The sequence below is a fragment of the Cucurbita pepo genome, chromosome 14, assembly GCF_057944985.1.
Source record: "Cucurbita pepo subsp. pepo isolate OVF chromosome 14, ASM5794498v1, whole genome shotgun sequence".
Classification (NCBI taxonomy): Eukaryota; Viridiplantae; Streptophyta; class Magnoliopsida; order Cucurbitales; family Cucurbitaceae; genus Cucurbita; species Cucurbita pepo.
In genome coordinates this window covers 12,688,075-12,699,078 of record NC_141811.1, presented here as the reverse complement: position 1 = coordinate 12,699,078, position 11,004 = coordinate 12,688,075, and the positions used below count along the sequence as shown (strand labels likewise).

General features: G+C 34.9%; 3 protein-coding genes across 3 annotated transcripts; 1 reads left to right on the top strand and 2 right to left on the bottom strand.

Moving 5' to 3' along the window:
* The first annotated feature begins 1,428 nt into the window (after positions 1-1,428).
* LOC111810863 (uncharacterized) lies at positions 1,429-3,296 on the top strand. Its single transcript, XM_023697674.2, has 3 exons — positions 1,429-1,745; positions 2,235-2,499; positions 2,959-3,296. The coding sequence occupies exons 1-3, from the start codon at positions 1,619-1,621 to the stop codon at positions 3,170-3,172; spliced, it is 606 nt and encodes a 201-aa protein (XP_023553442.1). The 5' UTR covers positions 1,429-1,618; the 3' UTR covers positions 3,173-3,296.
* Positions 3,297-3,900: 604 nt separating this feature from the next.
* Positions 3,901-4,920, bottom strand: LOC111809869 (uncharacterized). The gene has a single exon (XM_023696332.2). It carries the CDS (start codon positions 4,915-4,917, stop codon positions 4,045-4,047), a length of 873 nt encoding a protein of 290 aa, XP_023552100.2. The 5' UTR covers positions 4,918-4,920; the 3' UTR covers positions 3,901-4,044.
* A 1,694-nt stretch (positions 4,921-6,614) lies between these two features.
* On the bottom strand, positions 6,615-8,703 carry LOC111810660 (basic endochitinase C-like). The gene is made up of 3 exons (XM_023697403.2): positions 8,227-8,703; positions 7,278-7,428; positions 6,615-7,204 (listed from the first exon to the last, which is right to left on the bottom strand). Exons 1-3 carry the CDS (start codon positions 8,642-8,644, stop codon positions 6,841-6,843), a joined length of 933 nt encoding a protein of 310 aa, XP_023553171.2. The 5' UTR covers positions 8,645-8,703; the 3' UTR covers positions 6,615-6,840.
* Positions 8,704-11,004: the final 2,301 nt, after the last annotated feature.

The window sequence follows — 11,004 nt, the reverse complement described above, 5'->3', positions numbered from 1 at the left end:
TAGATAGATAAAGAAAATCTTTCATAATCCAACTATTTAAATGCCATTTAAGTAAACAACAAAAGAATTACAATTATTTATTTATTTTTTAATCAAAGAAAAAATGTATAAAATAATAAAACAATTTTTTTTTTTGGAAGATATCGCTATTAAAGGAAAAAAATGTATTTAATTTTTTTGAAGATAAGGTTTACATTTCAAAGTTGATCGCTTCTTTTTGTCCCACTCTCGTGGGCCCCACCGCCCACAGATCGGCTTAATTAATTATTCAAGACTTTAAATTTTTAATTAAAATTTCAATTTAGTCCTTCTAATTGATTTAATTATAATTTAGCCCTCAAAACTTCACTTTTTACTTTCTTGCTAATTAAAAATATAATTTTACGTGGAAATAGAATGTAACGACCCAAATCCAAGCCGATATTTTCCTTTTTGGGCTTTCCCTCAAGTCTTTAAAAGACGTCTATAAGGTTTTCACACCCTTCTAAACGGTGGTTTGTTCTTCTCCCCAGTTAATGTGGGACATCACAATCCACCTCCAGCCCCCAGCGTCCTTACTGGCACACCGCCTCGTGTCTAACCTCTTTAGGGAACAGCGAGAAGGCTGGTACATCGTCCGGTGTCTGGCTCTGGTACTACTTGTAACGACCCAGATCCACAGTTAGTAGATATTGTCCTTTTTGGACTTCCCCTCAATGCTTTAAAACGCGTCGGCTAGGGAAATGCTAATTAAATTTTTTTTCATTATTTAATATTTATGGTCTTATTTTTTATTGTATTTTTTTAATTGAGAAATATCTGTTTTTAATCTGAATATTTATTATAGATGTGGATTTATATATATATATATATATATTTCCACGTAATTTGGGCTAAGAATGACAGCTCATCTCCTAATTTATTTATCAAATAAGGAGGTTGTTATCAAATGACAACCATAATATTTATTTATAATACCAATAGTCCATAAAAATTAAAATGAAATTTCTATATTCATAAAAGAAATAAATAATAAACGCCAAATTAAAATTAAATTAAAAATAACCCAATTTTATTTTTTTTAATTTAATAAAAAACATTAATTTAATATTCTTAAATTTTAAATTTTATGTTCAATAGGTTGAAATATATTTTTTTTGAAAAATTAATTAATTTTATATTTAATAAATTAAAGATTAAATTCATAATTTAAATATGTATGAGATATAAATTTGGTGATTTACGAAACCATCCTTAACGTCGAGAACTTATTAAAGACGTAGGGGTAAAGGTGTAATTTGGAGAAAGACATAGGGGTAAAGTTGTAATTTGAGGAATTTTAACTGAGCGAAATTTATGAGGGGGGAGAGAGGTTGGATCTAGGGAGGGAAAGATGCTACCGAATATTCTTGTGTGACAAAAATCTTTGCCCCCACGTCCGCGCCATTCGCCTCTTCCGCCCAATGATCTGGAGTCCCTTTTAATCCTCTCCCGATCATCTTTATTTCTTCCTTTATTTTCCAAATCTCATCCTCCAATTCCGTTCTCCACCAAAATCCCTTCACTCCCTCCTTATCCCTAACCATTCTCTCAACGCTACTCGCTTTTTCCTTCTGATTCTACTTGGAATTCGTCTCATATGGCCGCTCAGGTTCAGCCTCCTCCGCCGGAGCAAAACCAACTCGAAAACCTCGATGTCTTCAAGATTAAAGGCAGAGACAAACAAGGCCGCCGGATTCTCCGCATTACCGGAAAATTCTTTCCAGGTTTCCTCTCTCTCTCTCTCTCATTCCTTATCGATGAAATTAATTTTTTGTCGTTTCTTTTGACCATTGAGTTTGAATGTGCTCAAGAAACATCTGTATGTTTGCCTTACCATGATCTGTTTCTGTTTTCTTGCTTTTTTCATGGATGAAATCAAATTTTTCTCGTTGTCATCCGCGCGAACTGTACATTTGAATGTGCTCAAGAAGCATCTGGAATTTTCCGTAATCTGCTCTGATTTGATTTTCTTGCTCTGGTCTGCTTTTATTTACTTTTTTTTTTTTTTTTTTTTTATCAAATTGAATTTTCGCAGAGAAGCGTATGTAGATTTGCCTTACTACGCTCTGATTCGGTTTTCTTGCTCTGTTCTGTTTCTGTTTTCTTGTTCTTGACTGTGCTTAAGAAGTATCTGCATATTTGTACTGCTGTGCTCTGATTAAATTTCTAGCTGTTTTGAGCGACGAGATTGATGTTTCTTTTTTGAAAATCAGCGCGGATTGTGAGTTTGGATGTGGTGAAGAAGCATCTGGAGGAGAAGATCTTACCTAGGCTTAAGAACAAGCGTTTTACGATCTTGTACTTTCACACCGACGTTCAAAGGAGCCAAAATTTCCCCGGAATCGCCGCCCTCCGATCAATCTATGAAGCGATTCCGGCCACCGTCAAGGCTAATCTCGAGGCCGTGTACTTCGTTCACCCAGACCTCCAGGCCAGGCTCTTCCTCGCCACACTCGGCCGCATTTTCTTCACTAGCGAGTATATTTTCTAACCCTTCTTCTTCAATCAATTTCAGGTTTTCCCTATATTCTTATTCCCAATATTTTCTTTTTGCATCATAGAAAATAATGTAATTTTTATGAATACGTAAATTAAAACATTTTTCTGTATTTTCCTAAATTAAGAAAAAAACTGATAATATACTATAAAAGCACTTCTTGTGATTTCATGCATATATTCTTTTTTTTTTTAAAATATGTAATTGTATTTTTAAAATTTATAAATGTATTAGAAATAAAATTGAAAAGTTTAATTAAATATTTACATTTTTTTTAATGCACTCAAAGACATTATTTTATACACCTTACCCAATAAAGGGATAATGTTAAAAAAAAGAATTAAAATATTAAAAAGGAAAAGTAGGAATAATTTTATGATGGTTTGTTGATAGTATTATGTTAATAGTTTATAATGAGAGGGAATGTTTGGATGTGGTAGGATGTATGGGAAGATAAAGTACGTGAGTAGAATTGATCTGCTGTGGGAGCACGTACGGAGGAACGAGATCGAGGTTCCAGAGTTCATATACGATCATGATGAAGATCTTGAGTACCGTCCGATGATGGACTATGGTCTGGAGAGTGACCATCCTAGGGTTTACGGTGCACCCTCAATTGATTCGCACGTGTACTCGATGAGGTGCATTTCCTAGATTCCTTTCTTCTTTGTTTTAAAGAAAGGGGGGCCTTTGTTTAAATGAGTCTGTGTTTGGATCTTGCTTAGCCCACATTCTTTTTTCATTTTGGATGCCCAAGACCAAGACATGCTTGTTTATATTTCCTTGTTTTTCTTTTTTTTTTTTCTCTTGAAAAATGTGGTTGTATTAGAAAGAAAAAAAAAAAAAAAAAAAAAAAAAAAAACCTTGGTGCTTAACTGTATATATTCCTTTTTTAATCCACATTTTTAATTTAAAGCCTATAATAAAAGTTTGCATAATCCTATCAAACCCAGTTAGATTGGTTTCAAGATCTACGTTCAAAAGGCAAAACAAATTTATGTACACAACTTATAAATGTAGGATAATAAATTTGCAATCGATCCTAGTTTAAGATACGCTTTTAATGACCATTTAGTCCCTGTGGAGAGTTACCAAGACGCTCTTAAAAAAGGAAGTAACTTAAGTAATATTCAAGCCTAAAATGAATACAAACATGACAATCACGTAGTATTTTAAAAAGAATATATGAATATAATTATTACGATTTTGATTTGTGCCAAACGTTGAACGTCGCTAGCCTACTTATCAATAAGTAAATCTCTGGAGTTTCAGTATAGAAAGTTTAGATATTCTTCGGGAGTAAATATTTTTTAATCGAGATTGTTTGAAAATATGATAGAAACTAATTTTGGAAAACAAATTAATTTTGAAATTATATTAAAAATAAAAAATAGGGATAATTAGAAAAAAGTATTTACCTAGAATAATGGATATAGTACAAAAAACCAAAATCCAATGACCGGGCTATCCTTCAAAATTTGGATGCCTTCGGAACCTTGGAAGAGGGGTAAAATTGTAAATTCCTCTTATTGAGAAATCAAATTCAAGAGACATGCTCTGGCTCTGATCATCTGCCGGAAAATCCCTTTCAATCCGTTCTCAAACCCTTCCATGCCCATTTCTAATCCCTCTAAGCTTCTTCGCGCCGATTGCAGATTGTCGGCGTCGACGCCATTGCCGAGAGTGTCTATTGCGGCATCCACATCATCCAATTCGTTGCTGATTTGGTTGTTTTCTTCGCTCGCTATCGCTCCCCTTCGCATCAGAACTTTCGAGACTAATGCCCACCGGTTTGGCTTCGATTTCACCGATTGAATCGCGACGATCGACAAGAGGGATGCGAAGATGGAAATGGTAACGAAACAGGATTCTTTTAGAGCTCGATTCACGGCGTAGAGATGGAGATCTTGATTCATCAGATGACTTGATCCGATTTTCTCGTCCATTTGCTTGGTTGATGATATCAATTTCAGTGCCTCCTTTTTCATCTTCTTTCTCAGGTGAGTGTAATTAGCGATGGCGTTTCTGATGCTCAAATCTCCCTTTCTTCTACGAAGGGCGGATTGCAGAGCTTGTGCTTGTTCCTGTATTTGCAATATCATGTCTCTTGTTTTGCCGCAGGTGTCTAAAAGCTTTATGAATCCTTCAACCAATTCGTCCACCCATTCCCGGTTCTGGTGGCTCGATAAAACCTGTTTGGTGGAAGCCATGTGGAGAAGCTCGTCCATACAAGCGTATAAATCGTCCAGTCCCTGCAGGCCATTGCAGATTGACTTGGAGGTTGAAGGAGATGAGCTCTCCAATGCCTTCAACTTGCTCAGTTGCTCTTCGATTCTGAGAGTGGTGGGATGGGATCTGGAGGGTAGACTGATTGATCGTAAATGGTAACGAGCAGCCATTGTTGGTTGCTTTAGAAAGCTTAACTTTGAGAAGTCTGCTGAGTTTGATGATGTTAAACTCTATGAATCTGTTTATATATGGGGGCACATTGCAGGGAAGATAAGAGGGAGGAGACAGCGAGCGTTGGTTTCAATGAATGCAACTTGGAAGCAGGGAAATGGCCGGCGGGAGTGTCCTTTTCTTGCTCTAAAAACCGAGAAAGGTCAGCTCATTTCTTGCTTTGAATTGTCTCCTTGTTTGGAATATAAAATTCAGGCTGCACAAATCTCACGTTTAGGAGCAAGTGCAATGCATATGCTGAAGCTTTTTTTATACTAAAATGAAAAGGAAACAGAAATTTAATGTTAAATTTTGTTTGCTTTCTCTTCAATCTTGTCGTGGGGCAAAGGATTGGCACCCATGTTTCATATAGCCATGACAAGTGCTGATAGATTCTTCTTACAAATGGCATGTGGTTTTTGGTTCATTTATTTGATGAGTATGATTAGTTTGATCTAGATTATAATTATTAGTGAATTGGCAAGAACTAAAATAATTGTTCATGCAACTTAGAAAGGAAAATGAAATACTTACAAATTGGAGGACCAAAATATAATATTTCTAAGCTTAAAACATCACAATAAACATAGAAATTTGTGGTGGAAATAGGATTTCAATCGTAGTTAAAAAAAAAAAAGAACACTTTTGAATGTTGGTTGGATTTTCAAGAGTTCTCCTGACATGAAATGAAAATTTGGAATTAAGTTATTTGTTAGTAAATAAAAAAGATCATTTCCCACATTGTAGATAGCCGGATACAACCAGGAGGCAATGATGCTTAATTTCTTTGCATCAGGTTGCGCGAAAAAAGATGGAATGGGAGAATCTTGGAGGCAAAAAAACAGAACATTAAAAAGGAGGCCACGTACATCGCAGAACACTGAACATGTCCATTGCAAACAAGGCTCTCATGGATCTAACATGTGATCGTACAGTTCAAAAGGTACGCATTACAGAAACAATTAACAATCCTTTTTTGAAGTAACATCAAATTAGGAGATACTTTAGCTCTAAAACTCAAAGCTATAAGAAAAAGAACTAAAATATATACATATATATATATATTTTCATTGAAGGAAAGGACTAAAGGAAACTCCTGAAAGACTGAGAGTATCAAAAAGAGTTATTATTGAGTCTAGTTGTGCCTGTGAACCGAACCATATGTTTCATTAGGTAGCCAAAAGCTTTACCCCAAATTCCGGGGGATTCTTCTAAAGTCGTCCTGCACATGCCCCCTCTAACTTCCAGGATGGCTTGACATCTATCTATCAAACATCAAGATTAAAGCACTCCTAAATCCACTCTAGTCTCGACCTTTCATGTGTCGTGGTTTGGTGATTGCAATTGCTAGCCTAAGCAATGTTCAAGTGTCTGTATTACTGCACGTGTGCTGTGTCGGCATCCTTGTAATTCTACTCCCCAATTACTCTCCATCTCCATCGCCCTACAGGTCTCTTCTCGTGTACATGGGTTTTCTTTTCCAATGAAAAGGAGTATTTAATAGCTTTTGCACGGCATGCTCCATCCACTTATAATGGGTCATGTCATTAGGTGATATATTATTTCATTCCATTGATTCCATATTATTCTGAAATATTTATATTATAGTTTAATCAATTCCTAGAATACTAGACCAGCTCTTTTGCACACCATAAGATTGGATATATATAAGGGTTTTAGCTCGAAGGAGAAGAGGTTCCAGATCTAATTCTGATTGTCATTGTCATTGAGCGCTTCATTCTGATAATTAGAAAAATATTCTTTACTAGTAAAATGTTTACGATTATTGAAAATTACCCAGTATCAAAGGAATCATAATCTCCAAATTACTATCTACTTTTGCCTTCCTACATTTCTTACAACTTCTTACGAATCATTCTTCATTAGAAGGGCTGTTGACCTACACAATCCAAGTTGTCTCCATATTGGATATTCAATATGTCACAATACCTTTTGTAGAAACCAATCCTATCTGCAGCTCGATCATCGGTACCATTAATACATTCACTAACATTGATTAAGTTGATGGTTAGACCATAGCCAGGCAATCTTTTAGCTGATATATCTTCATTGGATGGTACCCATTTACCCGTCATAACATCATGACACGATGGTTTGTTTCCTTGAGGAGTCATCCAAAACCACAAGGCAGTCTTGAATGATATGGTTGGATTGGTAGCCACTAGATCAGGATTGTTTATCAGGTCCACCCCTATTGCCCTTCCAGCAGCCCCATAGTTGAAGTTACTAATCAACCAAAAGCCATCTTTCAATGATACAAATCAATATTTGGTTAAAAGTAGAATTTCATCGAACTTACTAGGTGATTTGGAAGGGACCTCGGCCATAATATTGCTTCCCAGATGCACAAGGCCAGTTGGTAGAAGGACTACAAGAAGCATCTTTGATGGTTGAATTAATATAGCAATAGCCCCATGCATATGGTCCATCCGGTGCAGTTTGCCATCCTCCTATACAAACATTCCATTTCTTTTAACTTAACATCAACGATGAGGGCCTATTAAACGCATTTAAAAATTAATAAATCAAACAAATTCAACATCAATCAAATAGAATAAGAAAGGTGTCTTAATTACGTCATGGATGATTTAGATTTAAAAAAGTGTTATTATATTTTTTAAGTTTTTAGAAAATTGTCAATGTTATTGTATTTTTTAAGTTTTAGAGATTTGTCTTTAAATTATAAGTTATAATTAGTTATAATTAGTTAGCGTAGTCTTTCATGTTATTGCTCTAACGTCACATCGTGGAATTGAAAAGAATAGAATTTCTATGTTAGCTTTGTTGATAGCTAAGCTTTTACTTTGCAAATTCATATATTTAAAACTGGCATGTTGTAGTCATCTCAGTGGTATTTGATCAAACCCGTGGAGTGATTCGAATCACAGGGTTTAAAAACAAGCCTTTTCTAATCTTGATCAACAAGGTAATCTATTCCAAAAACTTTCCCTTGAGTTGATTTCATATCAAAATATTTCCGCGAACAATCTCGTAAAACTTGACCAATTGACCCAAAAACTTTATATAATTAAGATTGTTTAACTCTGTGTTGTCATCCGGGATTATATGAAAATACGTTTATCAGGAGAGCACGTAATTTGAAAGGAGGTCATATTTCATCTCGACCCAAACTTTTGGTCAATCCATCAAATTTCCTTCTAAATTTTTCATAGTGAAGTAAAAAAAACTTATAATTTAACAATAATTATAAGAGAAAATAGTCAGTAAATTAGAAGTGAATGATTAACCTTTGGTCTCGTGAGATGTTTGAGCGAGGAAAGCGGCGACCTCCCTCTTCCTGGTGTTGAGATTCCCGGTGGTGCCAAAGCCGTCGAACGCCGCCGCCGCAACCGCAAAAGCCTCGTAGCTGTAAAATCCATTGCTCTTGCAATTCCGATCGTTTCGATGTTTTAGCATTTCGTCAAAATCGGAGGCGCTAATTACGCCGCCGATTTCGCCGATAGGGCCTCCAAATGTTAGATCAGAACCACATCGCCGCACAAATCCGGATCTGCAGAACCCCGACCCGGCGCTGCAGAGGCCTTTTGGACACATCGCGTTCTCTGGTTCTCCTCCGCCGCCGCCGCCGCACGGCTGCGCCCATGACGTCGCCGATGTGAAGAGAACGAAGGCTAGAGCTACGAAAGAACGGTAGATTTTTCTCATCGATCGCCGCTCCGCGATTTGTCTGTTGACTTATCCGATAACAATGATGCCGGTTTCGTTTCGAAGTATTAGGAAAAATGAAAGGAAACATTGAAACGCACCGTTTGAAAAGGTACCGATGTTGAAAATTTTGAAGGAAAACATCCATTTTTACCATGAAATTGATGAACTTTATCAACTTTTTGTCTAATTTTCCTTTTTATAACATCCATATGAAAATTAGAAACGGATTTTCGTTGATCGAGTTCAAAGTGAAAGATTCAATAGGAAAAGGAAAATTAATGTTGTCGAGTTTAGTCTTGACTTCACGGTCGAATGAATGAATGAATCTTGAGTTGAGTCTTTGTTGACCGTAAAAAGAATAACGAACAAGAACCAAAGGGAATAGAGGTTCATGGTTAGAAGAAAGAACCAAACAGTATAGTTTAGAGTCTAAGTTGATTTGACTAGGCGATCTGAGCCGAAGATTAAAGGGTAGGGAGAAGTTGAAAGTCTTTCAAAGTTTAAGAGATTAAAACTAATTCGTAAAGACCCACTTCTAGACATGATTAGACTCCGACACTATTATTTCAACATTCAATCAAGATAGAATTAATTAAAATACATAAGACCTCAGTGCAAGATAGCTATCTGATGACCTCGGTAGAACACACTTAGTAGCTCACGATGCCTTTGCCCTTGCCCTTGCCCTTACACGAAAGCCACTTACTTTGGCTACCAATTAAAACGAACAAATTCTTAATGCCTATCGAGAGATATTTCATTCGACCTACCATCATTTCTAAAGAAATAAAGTTAGTTCAACGTGGAAATTCAAGTCATTTCCATAGTCTATCCTTTCTTCTTTTATTTGCTTTCCATGTGCGTTCTAATTGGTCATTTATTATTTAATCCACATGTTAAGACCAAACTTTTTCTTCCTTCCACATTTCACTATCACTTCAAATTCTTGCCCATGCCTTGGGAAATGGAAATAAGATTTTAGAATTACTCATTTCAACCAATGAAATTATGCCACGTGTCAATCTCTAATCACACCCAATAGAATATAGTCCTCCACATGCATTATTTTAAGTGTGAATGGAGAAGGTAGATGAAGTTTTTCCTTCGAACACATTGAGCAATATAATGTATTTGACACCGTCGTACTTCCGTTCCGCACGTAACAAATGACTTGACTTTACTTATAAACGTGATATTTTTCAGCTTTTAAGTAAAGTCAGTCGATGGTCGAGATGTACTTAACGTATAAGAAAAGAAACAATTTTTTCTTCACACTACTTAATACGTTAAATAAATACCAAAAGAAAAATCCAAAAAAACGTGTTAAACTTTCCAGTTTTGTGGAGTAAAAAAATTTAAAACAAGTTCAATACGGGAAAATACTAGTTGGGAGTCGAGTAAAGACGATTAAGAACGAGGCTTCACCGTTCTTGAACTTACATGATATTCGAAGTCAAGTCTTTGTAAACATTTATGATAGAGATAGACTTTTAACATGAAGAAAAAGAAAGGTTGTTTTTCACACTTCTTTATCCAATCGCTTTACCTTTCCGTTCACACCAAACGACATATTATCTTTTTTTCCTCTTTTTAAATTATTTATCTTAATAAAAATAAATTAATTATTAAAATTAAAATATATGGTAAAAATAAACTAAAATAAATAATTTAATAAATAAAAAATGAATACTTTAGGAAATTTAGGGTCTCCCATAGTGATGTATATCCACATTAGTGTGAGTGACAAGATTTACACTCAAATTAATATAATGAAAAAGGGTCCAAAGTCTTTGACTTTTTGACTTTTAATTTTAATTTCCAAATTATTATTATTATTATTATTAAAAACCAAAATTAAAGAAAAAATATCTTGGAATATTTTTCTATTTATAACACTCTAAATTTCCACATATTCAGAGTTTACCACGAACGTCTCATGCTCATCTCTAATACGGAAATATAGCTCTTAAAATGAACCTCATTTATAACTTAAACTTCGAAATCGTTTAAAAAAATTTCTTCTATGGAAAACATAGTTATGGTCTTACGTGTTTAAATATGAAATATTAAGAAATTTCTACGTAAATTTCTAAGAAATTGATAGAAATTTTAAACTATATTTTTCTCGAAAAGGAGAGGAGAAGAATGATAGAGGAAAGAGAATACCCGCTCACATTTATTGGTCATGATAATCTAAAATTAATATAGTTTACCAAGTCATCGAGCTAGTAAACATACCTCAATTCGTATGAATTGTGTATCAACGAATTAAAAAATTTGAGGTTCTAATCTCATTCTAATTTAAATTGAAAAAAAAGAATCCAATTTTTTTTTTTTTTTTTTTTTAAGTCAATTAA

Coding starts and splice junctions, on each gene's coding strand:
- LOC111810863 (XM_023697674.2), top strand. CDS start 1,619: ATGGCCGCTCAGGTTCAGCCTCCTCCGCCGGAGCAAAACCAACTCGAA. Junction 1,746..2,234: donor TACCGGAAAATTCTTTCCAG/GTTTCCTCTCTC, acceptor TTTGAAAATCAG/CGCGGATTGTGAGTTTGGAT. Junction 2,500..2,958: donor CGCATTTTCTTCACTAGCGA/GTATATTTTCTA, acceptor TGGATGTGGTAG/GATGTATGGGAAGATAAAGT.
- LOC111809869 (XM_023696332.2), bottom strand. CDS start 4,917: ATGGCTGCTCGTTACCATTTACGATCAATCAGTCTACCCTCCAGATCC.
- LOC111810660 (XM_023697403.2), bottom strand. CDS start 8,644: ATGAGAAAAATCTACCGTTCTTTCGTAGCTCTAGCCTTCGTTCTCTTC. Junction 7,429..8,226: donor AACATCTCACGAGACCAAAG/GTTAATCATTCA, acceptor ATGTTTGTATAG/GAGGATGGCAAACTGCACCG. Junction 7,205..7,277: donor GGTCCCTTCCAAATCACCTA/GTAAGTTCGATG, acceptor TTGGTTGATTAG/TAACTTCAACTATGGGGCTG.